Source organism: Quercus robur, chromosome 8, assembly GCF_932294415.1.
Source record: "Quercus robur chromosome 8, dhQueRobu3.1, whole genome shotgun sequence".
NCBI classification, from domain to species: Eukaryota; Viridiplantae; Streptophyta; class Magnoliopsida; order Fagales; family Fagaceae; genus Quercus; species Quercus robur.
Genome location: NC_065541.1, coordinates 47,179,269 through 47,202,487, shown reverse-complemented (window position 1 = coordinate 47,202,487; position 23,219 = coordinate 47,179,269). Strand labels below are relative to the sequence as shown.

Below are 23,219 nucleotides of genomic sequence, written 5' to 3'. Positions count from 1 at the left end.
GAATTTCAATAATTTAACTTTATTCTCGTTTATTTGACTTCACTAAGTTTTAAATTTATCCAATTCAAGCATTTTGTCCAATTTTATTAAAAATTTTCCATTAAAAAAAAATATTTTTCTCATATAAAATTAATATAAATTGTTTATATTAAAATTTTTCATTAATTAATTCTATATTTAACAACAAATTTTTAATGGAATTGAACGAAAAACCTGAATTGAATAAATTTAAAATTTAGAAAGCTCAATTAAAAGAAAATAAAAATAAAATTAGAGGATTGAAATGAATCTTATTGGAACTTAGAATGTACCATTTGTATTTTTAACCTAAAATAAATATAGTAACATACCAATAAAAAATATGATAAATATTGTTGCATACAAAATATAGGATAAAATAAGATTAATATTGTTTCAAGTCATAATTTTAATTTCTTTTTCAGTTGGGAGTAAAAGTGAGTATACTAAACACTGCTTTAAAAAATATATAAAAATACTAATAGAGCAAAGTCGAAAGTTTCCAACTTTCCCTACACAAAAAATCATACCCTCTCCTAGAAGTGTATTTTTTTTAAGAAGATTATTTAAATAATTACAAAAATATTTTTGGGCATTGCAAATATGTGATTAATCATTTTCAGCGTACCAATAACAATTTTAAATTCATAAAAAAATAACATTTTAAAAAATACAAATGAATTAAAAATAATAAAATAAAAACCCTAAACGGGGGTAGTTGGTAAAAGGTAACGTGTGAAAATGAAAACGGTCGTCTCTTTCATTTGAGAAGATCAAACCTCAATAAGTATTTATTGAACTGACAATGCGTTTGGTGTGTGTCAAATCCAATCTCCTCCACAAAGTCTCACCTTCTCTTCTCTTCTCTTTCAGGTAACATTTCACTATTCCTTACCATTTCCAATACCCACTTTTTCAATTCTTTTCATTTTTCATTTTTTTTATTGCGTAATTTTTTTTTTTTTTTTGAGAATCTAATTTCCAATGCTTTATATAGTATTCTTCTGCCACTATATGATGCTTTGGCTGAAATTCTGCATTTAAGAAGGAAAAAAAAAAAAAAATCAGTGTTCACTGTTCATCTTCTATGCTAAAAATATGAATTATTTTTTTGGGGGGTTTGTCATGGGAAGTGAAATTCTTCGAATAGTTGTGTGTAGCAAACTCATGTCCATTTGTCATGTTTATTTTCTAATTTCTTTCTTTCTGATATGTGTAATAATCGAAAGAAAGAAAATCTCCTAATTGATGTTGTGGGGTAGCTTTTAATTGTCTTTGTTGGTGCTAAATTCTTAAAATGAGATCATTTTGATGACCCTTTTTCTTTTCCTTTTACTGTGTTGCGAAATCTGATTAAAATGGCTAGATTAGATAAGGGTTGTTGGAAGATTTCATTCTTAATTTTCACAAAGAAAGGGTATGTTTAAAATTTAAATTAATATATATATATATATTGGGCTAGATTAATGAGTAAGACAAAAGGGTACCTCTCTGATAATGAATGGATTTGTTTTTTTTTTTTTATAATTTAATAATTGGGCAAGAGAGGATTTGAACCTTGAATGTCTTGGTTGAAAATACTAAGAGGTGTCAATTGAGCTATAAGGCTCTTTTATAGAAAATTTTAAAAATAAATAAATAAATAAAAATGATTCCTTTTGTTTTCTCTACTCCTTTGTAAAATTAGTAATTGAATATGAGGCATTCTGGAGGAGAGTCCTTGAGTGGTCATTTGAATAGCATGCAGTTTCCTTCTTCTTAATCATGACTAGACTTTAAGTCCTGTTCTTCAGGTAGCTCTCAGGTTGCTTAAAAGTTAGTGAATTTAGGGCAGAAGTACTATTGGAGGTAGTAATACTAGTTAGTGTATATCTATTTCAAGATAAAAGATCACTTCTCTCAATCTTTGCAACCCTACATCAACCTTTTCCTTTTTTACCTGTTTCTTTTTGTGATCCAACTCTAATTATAAGTGTATTCTCAATATCAATACCTTTTTTGTTCATTCAAGATTGGAAGAGAACATCGTAGCAACTTTGCTAGCTAGTATACCTGATGGCTCTTATAAACGACGGAAGCACCTTTTCATTGCGTATCGGTAGATGGATTTTCGATGTCTTCCTTAATTTTAGAGGTGAGGATACCCGTCACAATATTTTGCGTCTTCTATATGCTGCTTTGGTTCATAAAGGAATCTCCACGTTTAAGGATGATAAAGTACTCGAAAGAGGAAAACCCATTCCTTCAGAACTCTATAATGCAATTGAAGGATCAAGGTTTTCAGTTGTTATTTTTTCAAAAAATTATGCATCCTCTAGCTGGTGCTTGGATGAACTTACAAAGATTGTCGAATGCCGCCAGAAAATGAAGGGACATACAATTTTTCCAGTTTTCTTTGATGTTGAACCAACTGAGGTACGGAAGCAGGAAGGGAGTTTTAGAGAAGCATTTACGAATCATGAAGAAGCTTTTAAGGAGAAGGTGAAAATATGGAGGGATGCTTTAAAAGAAGTCGCCAATATCAGTGGTTGGGTTATACCCAAGGGGTAAGCCTTTTTCTTTTCATTATTCAATTCACTGCACTTTTAGATACCAACTTTAATTTTATAGGGCATATATAGCTTCTAAAACTCAACGCACATATACCTAGTATTTTCGTTTTTAGAGAAAAAGAAAAGGGCAGGGGTTATGGCCTCCTAGCCAATGTACAGCTCCATCCTATGCGCTATTGCGGAAAATCTAAATGCATCTTGTAAGGACTGGGTTCGAGCACTTCTCCTGTTGGATGAATGGTCTCAAGCCCAACTAGCCCAATACAATAAATTTGTAGAAAATGAGTTTAAGAACTAGGTCTTAGTTTGGATTATAACAACTAGACACGGTTATAAACGAACTGAGTAACAAGGATATGGATTAGAGCCTGAAATTTGGTCCTCGGGCGTTTCGTCCGAGGAACTTAATATCCTTCTTCTTCCTTTAGTACTAGGTTACAGAGGTTTTCAAGACCATGCAGGCTATTACTGTCTCCTCCTTTTTCTCTCTTCCTCTCTTTTTTTTGCGATCCCCCATTCTTGGAGGGTCTCTCACATTATATACTTCTTTCCAGTCGATCTTGACCCTCCACCTGTTGATCATGCAGGTCATTATTCGAGTGCTTGTTCCATCAGCCACCTTCCTAAACCCTTTGTGAGTTACAGCAACCAAGACCGCACTGTTCAGGGGTCATTTCCTCATTAATGCGGCCAGAACGTTAGTTGGGTGCATTCAATACGGAGGTAACAGTTTCTCCTTGGATTGCTCTTGCACCATACGCCTATGGGTATCCTACTGTACTTATCCTTCTCCTGGGGGCGCTTTGGGAAGCTACCTTTGCCGGTGTGTTGTTCTCTCCTCTTGGGATTTGGGATGCCGAGAGCAGGATCGTCCTCAGCAACATTTCTAGGCCATTTGGGCTTTCTTTGTCCGTCCTCGGCCGTTTCTCCCTCCTCGGCGCGGGTCTTGGGCCTAGTATATAGCGGGCCGGGGTTGTCAAATTCTTTGGCCCCATAATAGCCCTCAAAATCCTGCTGTCCGACTCCTCGGACGGAGAGGAGGGTTTTGGTGACATCGGGCCTCTGTCATGGCTTGTCAAGTCTTGTCCTCTATCAATGTCAGAGCCTCTTCGTTTGCCCGAGACACATTCTTGGCGCCTTGATATATGAAGAGTGTCTTCATTAAATGCTGGCGGCTCTGTGCTCCCTACGTTCAACGGTGCGATGGTGATCTAACGGTGGAGATTTCCTTACCTTTATGGGCGGGAAAACCCACACAGTTACTTTTAATGGGAGGTATAAATACTCATTTGAACTGATTTGTCTCTTTACCTTTGCACTTAAGAGTTCTGGCGCACATATCTTGAGTTCAGTCAAACTTCCAGCCAAACTCAAGTCTCTTTCTAGCATAAAAAGCCTGTCCGAGGAGCTTTTCCTCATTTCTATCAGTTTTCTTCTCTCACTAACTCGTGTTCCCTCTCTTCTAAGTTCCTTTTCCTCTTACCCCTCTCCCTCCTTTGTCTTTCCCTGAGTTTTTTAGTTGTTTTTAGGGATGGGTAAATTAAAAAAATTGGTTGAGACCGAGGAGGCGATGAAAAAATTCATCGCCGATTATAGGATACCCCCTAATGTAAGTTTGAGGAATTGTGAGGAAGGGGAATGACATTTTAGGAGAAACGGAGGCAAAGTGGTGATTCCCATAATTGCCTTTATAGAAGGTGGTATGAGAATCCCCATGGGGCCAGTAATGAGGGATTATCTTAGGCATTTCCGCTTAGCTCCCACCCAGTGCGCTGCTAATGTGTTTAGGATCTTGGGTTGTGTGGATGCTTTAAACGAGAAAATGGGGCTAAGATTAACCCATCACGATGTAAACTGGTGCTACAACCTTCAACTCCTGAAAGACAAGTCCTACTATATGAAGACGATGGATGATAAGGTTCGGCTTATTCAGTGCCTCCCCGAGTCCAGCAAAGGGTTAAACAAGGACTTTCTCATTGTGTCTGGAGAGTGGCACGATGGCCTTCCTTGCCCAACAGTGGAGGGGGAACCAGGTGGGGTATCGAGAGTAGGAGAGGGCTGATCTTTTTTGCCATCATGATTCGCACGGTTTGGCTACTAATATGAACATGTTTTCTTTTTGCAGATCTGCACGCCTTTCAACGACACTTTCACCTGACCAACTGGGGAGATTTAGAGATTATTCTCAAGGCAGCGGTTTTTGTAAACAAAGCAGACAACCAGGTCAGAGCTACTCACAAGATCTTGGGGTATAATCCTATCCAGAAGTCATTCGCCGCCCCGAAGCACGTGATCAGAGCTAACGATCCTCAGCTTCAGAAAATCGCTGTAGTAGAGCACGGGTTTTTGATTCCCAAAGGATCTCCCGTCCCAGAGGGCATCCCGTTGATAGGCTCTTCTTCGTCCCACCAAGCAGTGGAAGCCGAAGGTGATTTGGGTTTGTTCGAAGAAGGATTCGTTGTATTTGACCAAGCTAGTCCGTCCGAGGATCCTTCTGGTGACTTGGGTGACCCCGCTTTGTCCGAGGCGGATCTCTTGTCAGTGGAGACATCTTCTCAGGTTGAGATGGGTTTTAAGAGAAAGCCCTTGACCAACCTGTTCGACCTGATTGAGCGCTAGCCGGGGAAGGATGCACTAGGGAGGTCGCAATCCAAGCCTCCTCCTCCTCCACCATAGCCTTAGCCTGTTCAGACCAGGCCTTCACCCACCCGATCGCGGCCACTATCTCCCTGATCCAAACTTCCTACTCCACTTCAATCAACTCTGCCTCCTCGGTCTGAGCCCACCGACCCGAAGAGGAATAGGAGCTCTAAGGGTAAAGAGCCAATGGATGGGGGGAAGTCTCGCTCATCTCAAGAGGAAGGTGAAACCCTGCGAGCTCAAAAACAATTAAAGATTGGGCATCAAGGCCAGGGAAAAGAGGTCGATGCCTAACCTGCGCCCTAGGCTTGGCTTCCTGCTCCAATGCTTCATAGGGAGCCGCTGATGGACGACGCTTCCCTAAAGGACTTCCAGGGCGGCGAAGGCACTTATGTGGCCGACATGTTAGAGAGGACCCTGCTGCTCCTTGCCGATATGGACGAGTTGAGGGGTCTGAGGAGGCAAGAGGTCTTCCTCAACATCAAGAGGTATTTGGGCATGGTAAGGTTTCTTACACTTGTGACTTCGCTAATTTCTGCTCCTTGATTTCCCATTTATCGTGTGTTTGTCCTAACTGGTAGGCAATCTATGCCACTTATAGGCTAGAGGATGAGGCCAAGGAGCAGAGCAAGTCCTTGGAGCTTGAACGTAACAAGCGTGTGGATGCTGCGCGGACCCTCAAGAACTCTGAGGTTGACCTCTCTAAGGCTAGGAAGGATCTAAAAGAGATGACCAGGGCCAAGGACAGTGCCGAATCAAGCCTCGCCAGTGCCCAAAAACAGGCCGAAAACCAAACAAAACACCTACTTGAAACTGAAGATCAGCTGAAGATTGCTAAGGAGCAAATCGTTGATCTAAAGAAGAAACTGGTTGAGGCGGAGGAAGCAAAAAATGTTGCGGAGTGGGCTAGGGACGAAGCTCTGAGGGCCAAGACAGAAGCTGAATTTGCCAGGACGGAAGCTGAGAGCTCCAAGGAGAAAGCCGAGGAGGAGGCTTATGACTCGAGGGTGGCTGAGACCCAGGCTATTCTCAAGGCTCAAATCTCTAGAGTATGCAGGCTCTACTGCTCCCAGGTCTGGAATGAAGCCCTCAAACAGGCTGGGGTTGAGGCTTCATCCGACCTGTGGAAGGTGGAGAAGGTATACTATTCTCTGGCCATTCGTGAGGCCGCCTCTGTCAGCTCCGAGGCTGTGAGTGCTTCAGAGGAGGCTAAGGCTGCTCGGCTTGAGGCTGCTCTGGCCGTGTCCACTTCCGACGATCCAGCCGAGGGCGGCAAGCTTCCTGGGGCGACAGAAACACATGGAAGTTTGAATCCTGAAGCGCCCCAAGAGGCTGCCGAGTCTGTAGTTAGTGCTCAGGCCTCTTATGCCGAGGAGTCAGCTTTCTTGGTTCAGCCCCTTCAGACCATTCCCTCGGCTGATGTCTCTAAGGGTCTTGAGGCCAATCTTGCTCAACTTCTCGAGGAAGGGGCTAAAACAAAGTTGAAGAAGTAGGGGTCTCGGCCAATTTTGTATCAGCTTTAATATAGTTTGTTTTTTTAGTTAGTGCCTCTTTTTTTTTGTTCTAAGGGCCTCGAAATGTATGTAAGAAAATTTTTTAACCACATGTGTTTACTGTCATTACTACCATTGTTATTACTGTGAACCTTGTGCCTTGTGAATTGGTTATTCTAAGCAGCTTTACAACCCCAATTATCAAAAAATTGAAATGAACAATTGGTAATAAGACGTCACCATCCGTCCATGAATTGCTTGACACAGGGCATGAGGGACGGTGAACTTTAATTTAAAAGAAATGATTCTACCAATTTAAACTTTAAGCTCCGTATACACACCATTGCTGCTGGGTGTACGTATCGTAATTGAAATTGAAACTTCAAGTTCTAACTCATCGGCATTAAGGGGACGCTTAGTTTACGTCTACCCATGTTTTTAGGGGGCTGAGTGTATGATCCGAGGTACCGAGCGTGTACTTAAGCCACATTCACAACCTTTAGAACCTTGAAGTATTTGGTTTCCCCATAGGTTTGAGTCCGACAACTATGCAAGACCTTGGTTCTGTCTAGTACTTAGATCTTCCTTGAAGTAACTAGTTTCCCCATAAGTTTGAGTCCGAGGACCATGCAAGACCTTAGTTCTATCTAGTACTTAGATTTTCTTTGAAGTAGCCAGTTTCCCCATAGGTTTGAGTCCGAAGACCATGCAAGACTTTGGTTTTGTCTAGTACTTAGACGGTTGCCAGAATGTAAGACGTGTAATAAGGATGGACTTAAAATTTGAACTAGATAAATGCTTTTATTAATAATAATACCTTCTCAGGTTATTTACATTCCATGGACGAGGTACAACTTTTTCATCTAAGTCTTCTAGGTAGTATGCTCTTATTTCCGCAATTGAAGTAATTCGGTATGGGCCTTCCCAGTTGGGTCCAAGCTTTCCCCAAGATGGATTTTTGGCAGCACCCACAACTTTTCTCAGCACTAAGTCTCCTAGTGTTAGCGGTTTAAGCTTCACGTTGGCATCATATTCCTGTTTGAGCTTCTGGTGGTAATAGGCCAACTGGACCATTGCCTTTTCTCTTTGTTCGTCGATCAGATCTAGGTTCTTCCCCAGTAGTTCGTCGTTTCTGTCCGGGGTGAAGGAACTCGTCCTCAGCATTGGGAAGTTTGCCTCTAGAGGGATAACAGCCTCAGCCCCATAGGTCATGTTGACCGCCGTGGTGTAGTCCGATAAGTCCATAAGACGTGTGGCAGCTCTTCCACCCATCTTCCCTTGGCGTCATTTAGTCTCTTCTTAAGCCCGTTAACTATGACCTTGTTAACAGCCTCGGCTTGCCCGTTTCCTTGAGGATAAGTTGGAGTTGAGTACCTGTTAGTGATCCTCAGCTTGCAACAGTATCTTCTAAAGGCCTTGTTGTCAAACTGGAGTCCATTGTCTGAAATGAGGGTGCGAGGGACCCCGAATCGTGTAACAATGTTTCTCCAGACGAATTTCTTAGCATCCACATACTTGATATTGGCCAGGGGCTCAGCTTCGACCCATTTGGTGAAGTAATCTGTGTCGACCAGTAGATATCTCTTATTTCCTGCTGCCTTTGGTAAAGGTCCTACAATATCCAGGCCCCACTAGGCGAACGGCCATGGACTGGATAGAGGGTTGAGGATCCCACCTGGCTGATGAATATTCAGGGCGAACCTTTAGCACTAGTCACACTTTTTAACATATTCTAGGGATTCCTTCTGTATCCTCGGCCACTAATATCCCTGGGTAATGGCTTGGTGCGACAGAGATTTTCCTCCTGTGTGACTCCCGCAAATCCCTTCGTATAGCTCTTCAAGTAGTAGTTTTGATACCTTAGGGTGGACATACAGTAAATATGGCCCGGAATATGAGTGTTTGTACAATTTGTGGTCCTCGGATAACTAGAACCGAGGAGCTTTTCTTCGTATTTTCTCCGCCTCCGACTTTTCCTCGGGCAAGATGTCATCTTTGAGGAACCTCACCATGGGTCCATCTAGCTAGGGCCCACTCTAACCTCATGAACATGGACCATACCTTTGGCTACTTCATTCGCTCTGTCCAGATGCTCGACAAGAATAATTCGAGGTAGATCCCTTGCCGAGGAGGTGGCAAGCGTGGCCAGTGAATGTGCATGAGTGTTTCCACTTCTGGGGACGTGCGACAAGTTGAAAAAACCGAAGCCCGGCTGCAAGCGTTTGGCCTGGCTTAAGTACTCTTGCATCCTTGCGTCCCTGGCCTCTAATTCCCCCTTTACCTAGCCCATTACCAATCTCGAGTCCGAGTACATCTCCACTGCTTTTCCTCCCATTTTCTGCACCATGGCAATTTCTTGTAGTAAGGTCTCATACTCAGCTTCGTTGTTTGTGGCCGAGAACCCAAGTCTGAGAGATTTCTCTATGATAGTTTTCTTAGGAGATATTAGGACTAGCCCCACTCCGAACCCCCTTTGATTTGTTGCTCCATTAACGTACACCTTCCATCGTGGGGGTCCCAGCGTAGAGATTACTCTAACCGATTTTTCATCCATGTTCCGCTCCTTTGCTACTATTTCTACCGGTGGTTTAGCAAATTCGGCCACCAAGTCAGCTAGGACCTAGCCCTTTATGGAGGTCCGAGGCATGTACTTGATGTTAAAAGCTCCCAGAATTGTGCTTCATATGGCAATCCTTCTAGTGTAATCAGCGGTTTGAAGTACAGACTTCAAGGATAATTGGGTTAGAACAACCACTATGTGGGCTTAGAAATAATGGGGAAGCTTTCGCGCAGCGTGGACCACAACCAGTATGGCCTTCTCCAGGGGTAGGTATCTGACCTCAGCTTCATGCAGTGATTTACTCACGTAATAAACTGGCTTTTGGAGGCCATTGTCATCCCGTATTAGCACCAAGCTCACAATATGGGGGGCCACAGCAATATATGCGTACAGAACTTCATCGGCCTTAGGGCTGGACATGATAGGTGGCCAGGATAGGTACTCCTTGAGTTACTGGAAGGCCACAACAAAGTCCTCAGACCACTCAAACCCTTTCCACTTGTTGATCAAGAGATAGAACGGTCTACATCTATCCGCCGACCTAGAAATGAATCGATTGAGGGCTGCGATCATCCTAGTAAGCTTTTGGACCTCTTTTGCATTTTGCGATGGTTTCAGGTCATTTATAGCCTTGATCTGGTCGGGGTTAACCTCAATTCCCCTATGAGTAACCATGTAGCCCAAAAACTTGCCTGATCTCACGCCAAATGAGCATTTGGAAGCATTCAGGCGCAGCTTATGCTTCCTCAAGACGCCAAAGGTGCTGCCGAGGTCTCCTAAATGCTCAGACACCACTTTACTCTTCACCACCATGTCATCGACATAGATTTCGATGCTCTTGCCCAACTGTGGTTCGAACATTCTTGTCAACATCCTCTAATAAGTGGATCCTGCGTTCTTCAAACTAAATGACATTACCTTATAGTGGTAATTCCCTGTTGGTGTCACGAAGGCTGTTTTCTCCTGATCCTCCAGCGTTAGTAGTATTTGATGGTAGCCTTGAAAGGCATCTAAGAAGCTCATCCGAGGATGGCCTGCTGTCGAATCCACCAGCTGGTCTATCCGAGGTATAGGGAACGGGTCTTTTGGACACGCTTTATTTAGGTCGGTGAAGTCCACACAAACCTGCCATTTCCCGCTTTTCTTTTTGACCACCATAGTGTTGGCCAACCATTCGGGGTAAAAGACTTCTTTGATTGCCCCAGCACGCTTAAGTTTCGCCACTTCATCCCTAATTGCATCGGCATGCTCTCTTAACGGACGACGCGGTGGTTGCTTCTTGGGTATGATGGTCGGGTTGACATTGAAGTGATGACAGATGAAGGCTGGGTCAATCCCGGAGGCATCGCAGGCATCCCATGCAAATACATCAATATTTCTTTTAAGAAACTCAATCAGCTCCTTCTTCTCCTGAAGAGGCAGTTGAGCCCTTACCCGAAAGAATTTCTCCGGGTCGCCGCCAATAATCACCTCTTTTAAATCTTCGCATTTTGCTTCCTCGGCGGCTGCGTTAGGGGGCGAAACTGGGGCCCTTGATTGCTATAAATTCTTCTCTGCAGAGGTCGAGGATTCCGCATCGAGCCGATGTGAGACAGCCGCCACCGCACATTGCCTCGCCGTGGGTTGGCAACCACGGATTTCAAGAACTTGGTCCCCCGACGAGAATTTCACCTTCTGATGCAATGAGGAGGCAACAGCCCCTAAGGTATGGAGCCAGGGCCTGCCGACGATGGTTGTATAGGGGGAGTAGGTGTCCACCATGATGAAGTTCACCTCCATTATCTCTGGGCCGATTTGAATGGGCAGCCTAATCATGCCCTTTGGAATGACAAGCTTCCCGTCGAAGCTCATCAGAGGAGAGTTATAGGGCATCAAATCTTCTGGTTTTAATCCCAGCCTCTTGTAAAGGTCGGGGTACATAACCTCGGCTGCACTGCCGCCATCGACCATCACTCTTTTCACATCGTAGTCTCCAATTCTGAAGGTGATCAGCAGCGCATCGTCGTGGGGTTGGATGGTTCCGATCTTGTCCTCCTCTGAAAAACTCAAGACAGGACGAAAGTTTATCCTGGCCTTCATAGGCCCTGGCTGGGACTTCTCGGTAGGCAGTTGAGCCACCGATAACACTCATGCAGAGCGCGTGCCTGTTCTCCTTGGCACGGCCACGATTACGCTGATCGTTCCTGCGGGTGGCCTTTGGGCAACATCCCTCCTGACTTCTTGATGGCCTTGATGACCACTAGAATGATGCAGAAGGTGTTTCAGCTTTCCTTCCCGGACTAGCTGGTCCAGGTGGTTCCAGAGGTTCTTACAGTTCTCCATGGTATGCCCATGGTCTTGGTGGTATTGGCAATAAAAGTTCTGATCGCGCCTCGAGGGTTCTCTTGCCATCTTATTTGGCCACCTAAAGTATGGCTCGTTCTTGATTTTCTCCAACACTTGATGTACTGGTTCTCGGAATACGGCATTGACAGTATGTGCGTTGGTTGTTCCAGGTTGCCCTACGAAGTCTCTCCTCAGGCGGTTGCTGCTATACCAGTCTGACCTGAAATCCCTCCTCTCCTGAGGGATAACCTTCTCTTTTCCTCTTCCCTGCAACTGGTCTTCTTCCACTTGCTTATACTTATCAATTCGATCCATCAGTTGGTGCATACTGGTGGCGGGCTTGCTAGTCAGAGACTTCCTTAGGTTGTGATTGGCTGGAAGACTATTTTTAAAAGTGATAATGGCGACGTCGTCAAAATTGTCTTCCATTTCATTGTACGTCTCTTAATATCTGTCCGAGTAGACCTTTAGGGTTTCTCCATCATGCATGGATAGCGACAACAAAGCACTCAAAGGCCGAGGGGCTCTGCGGTTTGTAACGAAGCAGGAGCCAAAAGCTTAGGTCAGCTGCTTATACGAATCTATGGAGTTCGCCTTTAGACCATTAAACCACGTCATCGCTATTGGTCTCAAGCTGGACGGGAAAACCTTGCACATCAACACCTCGTTCCTAGAATGGACAACCATCCTTAGGTTGAACTAGCTCACATGCTCCATAGGGTCTGTTTTACCGTTGTAAATGGTGAAGGTTGGCTGCTGGAACCGTCGAGGAAGTATGGCCCCTTCTATGTGATGCGTGAAAGGCGACTTGGAGAGTTGATCCAATGCCCTGCTTATGGCATCGTTTCCCAAGCCCCTAGGAGATGGGCTTCTACGCCTACGCCTCTGGTAGTGTTCTTCTTCATGGGAAAATGTCTCACTTGGAGGAGTCCTCGATCTTTGTCTATAGTCATCGTCACTTTCATCGTCGGAGGGTGTGTCAAGCCTAGAACGAGATTGCCTTTGTTGTGCATGGTGCAACTTTCTCTTCAAATCGTCTATTTCTCGCTGCATGGCCCGCTTATCATTCTGTTTTTAAGACATATGGCTCCTAACTTCTTCTGGTTGCGGGGCCCAGTTGTTATTTTGTCTCTGAAGCACGTGACTGCCAGCGCAAGAGTAGCTCTTGTTGGTTTGAGTGGTGTTTACGCTTCCCTCTCGAAACCTTCTATTCTCTTCGTTTCGATCACGTTCGGAGTTAGGAAAGTTACCCTGTTGTTGGGATTTGGCTGGTTCGGGCTGATGGGAGCCTGCTTGATGAGGGCCTGATCCTACCATGCCTAATTGTTGCCTTTACTAACACACAAGTTCTTCCCCACAGACGGCGCTAATTGTAGGGACTGGGTTCGAGCACTTCTCCTATTGGATGAATGGTCTCAAGCCCAACTAGTCCAATACAATAAATTTATAGAGAATGAGTTTAAGAACTAGGTCTTAGTTTTGATTATAACAACTAGACACGGTTATAAACGAACTGAGTAACAAGGGTATGGATTAAAGCCTGAAATTTGGTCCTCGGGCGTTTCGTCCGAGGAACTTAATATCCTTCTTCTTCCTTCAGTACTAGGTTACAGAGGTTTCCAAGACCATGCAGGCTATTACCATCTTCTCCTTTTTCTCTCTTCCTTTCTTCTTTTCGCGATCCCCTATTCTTGGAGGGTCTCTCACATTATATACTTCTTTCCAGTCAATCTTGACCTCCACCTGTTGATCATGCAGGTCATTACTCGAGTGCTCGTCCCATCAGCTACCTTCCCAAACCCTCTGTGAGTTGCAGCAACCAAGGCCACACTGTTCAGGGGTCATTTCCTCATTAATTTGGCCAGAACGTTAGTTGGGTGCATTCAATGCGGAGGTGACAGTTTCTCCTTGGATTGCTCCTGCACCATACGCCTATGGGTATCCTACTGTACTTATCCTTCTCCTGGGGGCGCTCTGGGAGGCTGCCTTTGCCGGTGTGCTGTTCTCTCCTCTTGGGATTTGGGATGCTGAGAGCAGGATCGTCCTCAGCAACGTTTCTAGGCCATTTGGGCTTTCTTTGTCCGTCCTTGCCCGTTTCTCCCTCCTCAGCGCGGGTCTTGAGCCCAGTATAAAGCGGGCCGGGGTTGTCAAATTCTTTGGCCCCACACATCTCATCTATGAAATATCTATCAGAATTAAAATCAAGATCATATTACTAATAACCGCATACTTACTAGAATTTGAAATTTTAATTAGAAAGAATTCAAATAAAATACCTTGATGCAACAAACTTGATTTCAAATAAATTTTTGTAAATAATCTTCTTGAAACTTTACTCTATGTTGCACGGACATGGACATGGACACGGATACGGAAATACGACAATTTTTGAAAAATAAGGACATGACACGGCGTGGACACGACAATTAAATAATTAATTAAATTTTATATTTAGGCATATTTTTTAATATTTTTAGACATAAAATACGTTTATGAACTACAAATAAGTAAACTAACACCCAAAGTAGTACAATAATACTCATAAAATGTTTAGAATACAAATCAAAAGTTTAAATAGGCTACATTCAACATCAAACTAAAAACATAAAAGGAAAACGAGCAGGACACAAAAACAAAAATCACCTACAATATTTAACTTTAATAAATAAATAAAACCATAGCAGGACACACAAAAACAAAAATCACTAAATTCATAATAAACATTATAATTTATAAGGCAAGGCTGAGTAAAGAAACAAAAAAATATATATACATATACAGTAAAGTATAACAGTGAGTTGGATTAAAAAAAAAAAAAAAAAGCTTTGGGTGTTATAAATAAAACACGCCACAGTACACCAAACCAAAGGTCCAAAGCAGTCAGCAGATAAAAGAAAGAAAAAAAAATCGCGAAATAGAGAGAGAGAAGAGAAGCTCGGACCCTGTCCACACCGAGAGAGAGAGAGAGAGAGAGAGAGAGAGAGAGAGAGAGAGATCAGAAGGGACAGGGGGACAAAGGGAGCTCGCCAACTCGCCAATCGGCCCAATGTAGCGTCGGCGAGGGACAGAAGGAAACCAATGGTTGGCCTGTGTGGGTTTCCGATGTGAGATTTCTCACTTCTCACTCAAGGGTATATCACAAAATCAACAATAAGGATTTGTCCATCTATCAAAATCTTGAATTTTTTTTTTTTTTTTTTTCCCATTGCTAGCGTGTCGGCGCCGCGTCGGTGCCGTGTCGGAGAAGCAAAAAAAAAAAAAAAATAAAAAAAAAAAAACGACACTGCTCGGACACCGGAGTCCGGCAAGTCATGCTGGTATCCGTGTCCAACACGTGTCGGACACCAACACATCGCCAAAAATGGTGTGTCAGTGCAACCTAGACTTTACTTGATCTTCACCTAAATGACTAATATCTTGACCAATATTATGGTTTTTTTCTTGTTGAGACTAGCTCTACCCTTGTAGCCCAAGAAGTAGTGAAGAAATTAATTTTCACCTTCTCCCAAACGGAAAATACAGTTGCTCTGTTCTTATATACTGGAAACATAGTGTAACAGAGTTTGTTAGATAGTTACTGTATACTAGCTAGCCGTTGAGGGTCAGTCCAACAACCTTATGATTGTCACAACTATCCCACTAAAATCGCAAGACTGTCAAACTAACGACCCTGCTGATTAGAAAAAAAATTAGAAGAATAAAAACACTAACACCTAAAGACCAAAGCATAATATTTCACACAACGTGTAGTTTAATACAAACGGCTCATAACAGGAAGCACTACACTTCGTTTGTGAGTGAAAGCTGAGAAGACGACTTGTTATTTGGATCATACTTGTCGTTTTGATTAGTAATGTTAACAGAATATTTGAAATGTATTGAGACATTATTATTTTTTTATCTTTTCTTTAGTTTATATTTTGTTAATAGATGTTAATTTTATTTTCTATTTTAACCTACTCTTGAATTTTAGACCATTTTTAATTATTGAAATCCAAAAATAAATTTGTTTATACTTTGGTCCCAAAAAATGAATTCCTGCTGTTCACTCTTTTTGCAGGCAGGAGTCAGAATATATCGAACCAATTGTTGAGAAGATATTCAAAACACTGAGTTCCATAAAACTAAACGAGGGCTTGGTCGGAATAGAATCTCGTGTATGGGAAGTATATTCAGAATTAAAAATAGGTTTGACTGATGTTCGCATGATTGGGATATATGGGACAGGTGGTATCGGTAAGACAACCATTGCACGAGTGGTTTATGATAGCTTCTCTAATCAATTTGAAGCTAGTAGCTTTCTCCATGATGTTAGAGAAACATATGAAAGACACGGTTTAGTTTATTTGCAGAAAAAGCTTCTTTCTGACATCTTGATGGAAAGAAATATAAGATTTGAAAGTGAGGACGCAGGAGTCCGATTGATCAAGCGCAGGCTATGTAATAAAAAGGTACTTCTCGTTTTTGATGACGTTAATGATAGGGTTCAATTATACTCTTTGGTTGGAGAGCGTAGGTGGTATGGTCCAGGCAGTAGAATTATCATTACAACGAGAAATCAAGGTTTGCTAATGACACTAGGAGTTAATGAAATATATAGCCCTGCGGAAATGAGTAATGATGAGGCTCTTCGTCTTTTCAGCTTGACATGTTTCGGCAGTGAACACACTCCTGAAGGTTATAAGGAGATGTCCAAACATGTTGTCAGTTATGCTCGCGGCCATCCTTTAGCAATTAAGGTTTTGGGTTCTCATCTAGTCGGCGGAAGCATCCCTGCATGGAAAAGCTGTTTAGATGGGCTTGAAAATAATATTCCAACAGAACTTTTTCAAGTATTTCAAATAAGTTATGATGGTCTAGGAGAAACAGAGAAAGAAATATTTCTACATATGGCATGTTTCTTCAATGGTGAGGACCGAAATCGCACAGTAGATATACTAGACACTCTTGAACTTTGCCCGGAAATTGGATTAAGGATTCTTGTGGATAAATCTCTCTTAAATTTATCTTTAGACAAGAACGGCTTATGGATGCATCCTCTAGTTCAACAAATGGGCCGGGAAATAGTTTGTAGAGAATCTCCTAAATGGCCCCCCAGACGAAGTAGATTATGGTTGCCAGAGGACATTGACGCTGTGCTTAATATAGTAAGCAATTACGTAGAAATCTTCAACTTAAACATTTATGTAATCTTGTATTCTTATTATGCAATTCACTAATCCCTTTTCCTTGTTCATGATTGTTAGGGAACAAAAACTACTTTTAAAACTACTAGTATAGTCCTCAACTTGCCTGTACAAAAAAAGGTACATTGGCATCCAAAAGCCTTTTTAAAGATTCCTAATCTTCAATTGCTCAAAATTTACAATGTGCAACTTCAGCATGGACTCACACATTTTCCTAATCGGTTAAGATTTGTTGAATGGAATGGGTATCCTTCAAAATCTTTGCCACCAAATTTCGAACCTGGGGAGCTTGTTAAACTTACAATGTGTCATAGCAATATTGAACTACTTTGGACTACTAGATGAGAACCCTATCATTACTGAAACTGAAACTATAGATGAGAACCCTACTTTGGACTACTTTGGACTACTAGATGAGAACTACTTTGGACTAGATGAAAACTGAACCCAAAATATTGAACTACTTTGGACTACTAGATGAGAACCCTATCATTACTGAAACTGAAACTATAGATGAGAACTACTTTGGACTACTAGATGAGAACCCTACTTTGAACTACAATGTGTCATAGCAATACTGAAACTGAAAACACTGTAGCAAAATAATTTTTAAATGTGTGAATAGTGCTGTAGGACTCATTTTTAATGAAAAAGTTGATAAAAAGTGGAGTTTGTGGGACCCGTGAACAGTACATAAGTACACTGTTCATAACTGACCGGGTCAAAAGTTGCGGCTGGGGAGAAAAAAAAAAAAAAAAAAAAGAAAGAAACGCAAGAAGAAAACGCAGACGGACTATTCAAACCCAGCCTTAGTGGAAAGAAAAGTAACAAACTAACTACTGCTATAACAGAACAGCTGACAATGACATGGCATAACAAACTCCAAGTCAGCTTCCACGTGGGCTAATCTATAACTAACTAACTCCGCTATAAATACTCTCAGCTACCTGCCGTTTGTATCTCCTATTTACAAAACTACATGTCGCACTAGCTTTCTTAACACACTTTTATTCCTCTAAATTTATTTATTTTAGATTCCTTCACATGTCGCTGCTTTCGCTAGTCACTTCACCTTTGATTTTTCACATTTATTACGTTTCTTTCCGTTATATGTTGAAATAGTAATGTTGGAATTCATAGAAATGGGATTCTGGAATTAATACACGAGTAAGCCCGTGTAATAAAAAGATAACATTGTTTAATGTGGGGAAAAAAATCTTAACGATAAGAAACCTTTTGGTTGCATAACCAAAATGATTTGGAAAATTGGATTGTATTGAATTAGCTCATCTGAAGGAGAGTTACAAGAGAATAATTCAGGCTTACAGTTATAGGGCCCCTCAAGCTAATAGAGGGAGAACTTAACCTAAGCTTGTCCGGTTGTCCCGAAGTGAAGTAAAACAAATATAAAGAGGTGGTCTTTATTGCGGTCGTCTTCCCTTGAATAAGGACAAAAATATTTTGTTTATACATTTCTAAAAAGGTGAGATTGTTTGTTTCGGGAAAAATAAGTTGATTAGGTTTACTTTTTATAGTTTTACTTTTGGTAATTTTTGTTGTTGTCATAATTTTTTGGGTTGTATGTTTTGTTTTATATTTTAGATATATAAATTTTTTGGTAAACTATGTACTTGGCCTCTATCTTTTACACTATATTTCAATATGATCCCTAAAATTTTAATTGTGTCAATTTTTTCATAACATTTCGGTGTCATGTCAATTTAGTCCCTATAGTTATCTTTTGGATCAAAATTGTTGATGCGGCAAATGGTCCAAATAAAAAATTAGTTTATTACCACATCAACGAAAACTTTTTTTTTTGACCATTAGTCATGTTAGCAATTTTTCATCCAAAAAATAATTGCAGGGACTAATTGACACGATACTGAAAAGTTATGAACCAAATTAATATAATTGAAAGGTCATTGACCAAATTAAAATATGGTGTAAATAATAGAGATCAAATATGTAGTTTATCCTAAATTTTTTATGGCCTTTAAATGGAAGTAAATGCTATAACTACAAATTTTTTTATAAACTGCTAATGTAGCGAGTAATTATTGGTTAGTAAAAAAGTGATGTAATTGGTAGGATTAAATACAAACCAATAAGAATTTGCTAACTTAACAGTCTGTAAAAAAAAATGTAGTAGAAAAGTTTAAGGCTATAAGATTACTTTTAAAAGAATCAATGTTATTATTAAGGGAGGTAAAGTGTAATTTTATAAAAAAAAAAATTGCAAAAATTACTACCTCTCTCTCTCTCTCTCTCTCTCTCTCTCTCTCTCTCTCTCTCTCTCTCTCTCTCTCTCTCTCTCTCTCTCTCTCTCTCTCTCTCTCTCTATATATATATATATATATATATATATATATATATATATATATATTAATATTTAAAAAAAAATTCCCTGTCCACATTGGTGGGTTTCATCCCATGTGAGAGATTAGTGTGGGTTTGGATCCACGTTCGAGTTTTGTGTTTGAGGATTTTTTTTTTATTCTTCTACTATGTGCGTTTCAGAGGGACAAAATTCACTCTTCACGTACTATTTAGCACTGTTCACGCACTGTTCACATACTATTTATGGGATCCACAGTCACTTTATTCAAAAAAAATATATATATTAAAAATAGGTCTCATGGTACTATTCACACATTTAAAAATTATTTTGCTACAATGTTTTCAGTTTTCAATTTTCAGTTTCAGCAAAAATAAGTTGTATCCAAATGGACACTTATTGTGATTACACAAAATAAAAATTTAGAAAGAAGAGAGGCCGTTAGCAAAGATTTTAGCAACTGCAATATTCTTCCAAACAACCTTTTTTGGAACAAAAATAGATTAAGGGGTTGTTTGGTTGGGTTGATTTGGGAAATAGTGGAAAAGGGGAGGAGAAGATAGGATCACCCATTTGTTGGGGTACTGAAAACGGTTTTATTTTTTATTATTTATTTTTTGTGAACTCTTTAAAGCCTCATTTTGTTGAACATAAAAGATTGCGCAAAGTTTCATAAGTCTTCCCAACAAGCTTGAAATTGTATCTCTAGATATTGTTAATTTTGTCTGGTTGCTCAAAAGTCAAGAAGATACAATTACATATTACATAACATAAATTGAAGAGCTGCCTTATAAGCCATTGCAAAAATCTAGCACGTCTTCTATGCGCCGTTTTGGAGTCCCTAACAAATGTTTTTTGTACTTAGATGCTCAAAATTAGCTAACTCCATGAGATTTTACCCGCTGAGAAAAGACCAAAGAATTTTTTATGTGGTTCAAGACGAATCTAGCCCATAACAAGTGGCATTGGAGTCAAAATCTAAAGATGGCTGAAAATGTCAACAGGCAACACATTTAGAAGTTTTTTGAACAAGAAATGGAAGGGTGGAGGATGCCCCAGGGTACCGTCCATGCCAACCATTAAAGGATCTATCCAGTTATGAGTTTTAAATCTAAGTTTGGGGTCAAAATATAGGTTTTCAAAAAGTATAGGAGCTAAAATGTAGATTTGGTAAAGTTTCGGTGAAATTTCTGTAATTTTTTATTTAGTGCTGGCTGGTGGGATTTTGTTCAAGAATTCCAAGTATAGATTTATTGGGCTTTTCTATTTCTTTTATTTAGACGTGGGTTTTGGATTTTATGTTGGGTTTGGAGTGATGGGTTTCTCTTGTTTGGAGATTTTAGTCATTGGAAAAAGACTATTGTCCTTTCCCCTTTTTTATTTATTAATATATTTTTTTATAAGACTCTAATCCTTTATTAGCATAAAAGGTTTACCTCAAAATAGGTTTAGAGGAAACTTCTTCCAACCCATAATATGGCGGTCAAAAAAATCACGTGTACTTTTAGGTTATGTTTGGCTTAGTGGAAAATATTTTCCAACCACAAAATAATTTATAGGTGAAAATAATTTTTGGAAAATAAAATTTTTTCAAGTAATTATTTTTCAAATTTGAAGTTTTTTTTTTTTTAATTTTTTTTTTCTATCACTCTATTAGATTTGCATTTTACCATAACACCTGGGGTATTTTGAGAAATTTGACACTTGACAAGTGGGAAGGATTTTTATTTTTATTTTTAAAGAAACACTACTTAATATTTTGCCAATGCTTTTAATGAAATTTCAAAAACTTCTTCTTCTTTTTTTTGCTAATTATTTTTGCATACACTGAGTTATACATTACCGCACACACTCCATTTGAAATTGTATTTTAAAAATATGACTTTAATTATAATTGTAAAATAATGAAATTTTAACAAAAATTAGGTTTTCAAAACACGATTTTAGTTGTGTCTCATATACACAATGTGTAACTATCACCCTTTTTCTCCCCTATTGTTTAAAGAAATTTATTGAGAAAGAGAACAATTTTTTCCTTCTTGTTTAAAGAAATTTACTGAGACGAAAGATAACAAAAGCCACAAGATGGGCCAGGCTCATCTCTTTACTCTTGGACCAAAATATAAGTAGGGAGAACAGATATGGGTATCGGCCCATTAGAATTATAATCAACAGCCCATCCAGCTGGGTCAGAAAATTCTCACTTCAACTTAAAAAAGAGAAGTCTCAAGCTGTGAAGTATTTTTTATCAGCAACTTGATGTCATGTTTGTCATAAGTTACTGGTTAATGTACAATTTTTTAAAAAATTCTATCTTCTTCTAAATCCAGTTATATCTTTGACCAAATCATTTTCTAAGCCCAGCAAACTAATGAAAATAAGCTCCCAACGGGCACTAAGCCATGAATGGACCAAGGAACTTCGACACGATGCTCTTTAATTGCTTTGACTACCTCTGCTGCATTGCCTTCAAAAAATCACAAAATCAAGCGTTAGAAAGATAGGAGAATTTACTGCATGCTAACAAAGCTGGAATTGTTTTGCCCCCACAAAGAATCACCAAGGATTTCGCTTTTGGTTCAAACACGAGTCAAATTATCTGTATCATTACAAAAGAATGCAGTATCCATAAGGACCATATATAACACATTGTGTTAGAATTCAAGCACATACGCCCTCAACAATGGTGGAACTCATGGAAACCAGAAAAATGAGAGAAAGAGTGAAAGTTTGTATGTGAATGAATCTGTATATTAAATAAAGTGAACTCTGTTACTTATATACAATGAGAATAGACGGGTGAAGCTAACTGACTATTCACAACCTAACTAATCTACCAATGCAGAGCTAACACGTGTCCATTATTGTCTAACTAATTACATCAAGGTTAAACTACTTGTAGCTCTAGAACTATCTATACAAAAAGACTTGTAGCTTCTCTGTTTTCCTTTTCTATCTGCTGCTACTGCAATCTGCTCTGTAGCCTGAAGCCTCAAATGTCATGCTTTAATACATTGGGATTTTATTGCAACGTAACATCAATTAAAATTGTTTCCAACGGGAAATAGGTTGTAGGGAATTTAACCCAAATTCCCAACTTGTGAGAAACAAAAATAAAGAAAATACACACAAAAAAAAAAAAAAAAAACAATCACATGCACAAGACATTTACGTGGTTCGACAATTTGCCTACATTCACGGAGTTGCAGGGATTTATCAGGGAAAAGTACAAAGCCTGGCTACAGTTTTTCTCTCTCTCAAAAACACGGCAACCACACCCAAAAAACCCTAATCGCACAATTGCGTTTTATACACAAAACGGGCCCAAAAATTTTTCCCTAGCTAAGCCTCAGTAAATTTCCCATAAAAAACCACGTAACATTATTCGGGTCGGATCGGGTTGTCAAACCGGATCAAACAAAACTAGGCTCCACAAAGTCCAATATAGGTGTGACAAACTCTACCAAGGATCGATCCCCAAGCAGCAAGCATTAATGTGAAGAAGACAGGTTCTAGTTTCCTCTAATGCTATCATTTTAAAGGACTTGGATTTCACTCGCAAATGCTACTATGTTCTGACATTGCCGCAACTTGTCGCACATGATAGCAAAGAATAGGGTGCAATTCTTTTCATCTTCCTTATCCAAACCAAGAGATTGGATCGGCTACATAAACATTTTCACCTGGTTTTCCATAGGTTGAGTAAAAAACATTGCTGAAGTTGAGAAGTCTGGTTGATAACCACCGTGGGGTGACAGAGCAAAAGGTGCTCAGGATTTCAACATGGAAGTCACAAATAGCGTGTGATAGGTCATTAAGATTTTAATCTTCTTAAAAAAAAAAACTCTCCAGTTGGAAACAGTTTCTGGGAAACTTTACCCAAAATTTATTTCAACCGATTGAAGGGGGGGGGGGGGGTGGGGCATCATGATAGAATCACTGTTGTTGATAGCAGGTATACTTTATAGCGTGATCAAGTACTGCCACAGTAATAATTGTCTCCTGCCTTTCAGCAAAACGCGTGAAATGAAGAAGAAAAAAGAAAAAAGAAGGAACACAGACAAAGGTTTCAGCGCAATCCAAACGGCACCATTGTAACATTAGATT

General features: G+C 40.1%; 4 protein-coding genes across 5 annotated transcripts in view; all 4 read left to right on the top strand.

Annotated features, from left to right (window-relative positions):
• Positions 1-2,073: 2,073 nt before the first annotated feature.
• Positions 2,074-2,568, top strand: LOC126696393 (disease resistance protein RPV1-like). The gene has a single exon (XM_050393146.1). The coding sequence runs from the start codon at positions 2,074-2,076 to the stop codon at positions 2,566-2,568; it is 495 nt and encodes a 164-aa protein (XP_050249103.1).
• Positions 2,357-23,219, top strand: part of LOC126696715 (disease resistance protein Roq1-like) — a 52,477-nt gene continuing 31,614 nt past the window's right edge. The window contains exon 1 of one of the 2 annotated variants that reach the window (XM_050393407.1): positions 2,357-2,499. The gene's annotated coding sequence lies outside the window, so the exon portion shown is untranslated. Of the gene's footprint in view, positions 2,565-23,219 lie in introns of both variants that reach the window. The other variant, XM_050393406.1, reaches the window with a different exon arrangement.
• On the top strand, positions 5,556-6,703 carry LOC126696392 (uncharacterized). Its single transcript, XM_050393144.1, has 2 exons — positions 5,556-5,711; positions 5,792-6,703. The coding sequence occupies exons 1-2, from the start codon at positions 5,556-5,558 to the stop codon at positions 6,701-6,703; spliced, it is 1,068 nt and encodes a 355-aa protein (XP_050249101.1).
• Positions 12,672-17,346, top strand: LOC126696391 (disease resistance protein RUN1-like). The gene is made up of 4 exons (XM_050393143.1): positions 12,672-12,859; positions 15,649-16,735; positions 16,835-16,894; positions 17,209-17,346. Exons 1-4 carry the CDS (start codon positions 12,672-12,674, stop codon positions 17,344-17,346), a joined length of 1,473 nt encoding a protein of 490 aa, XP_050249100.1.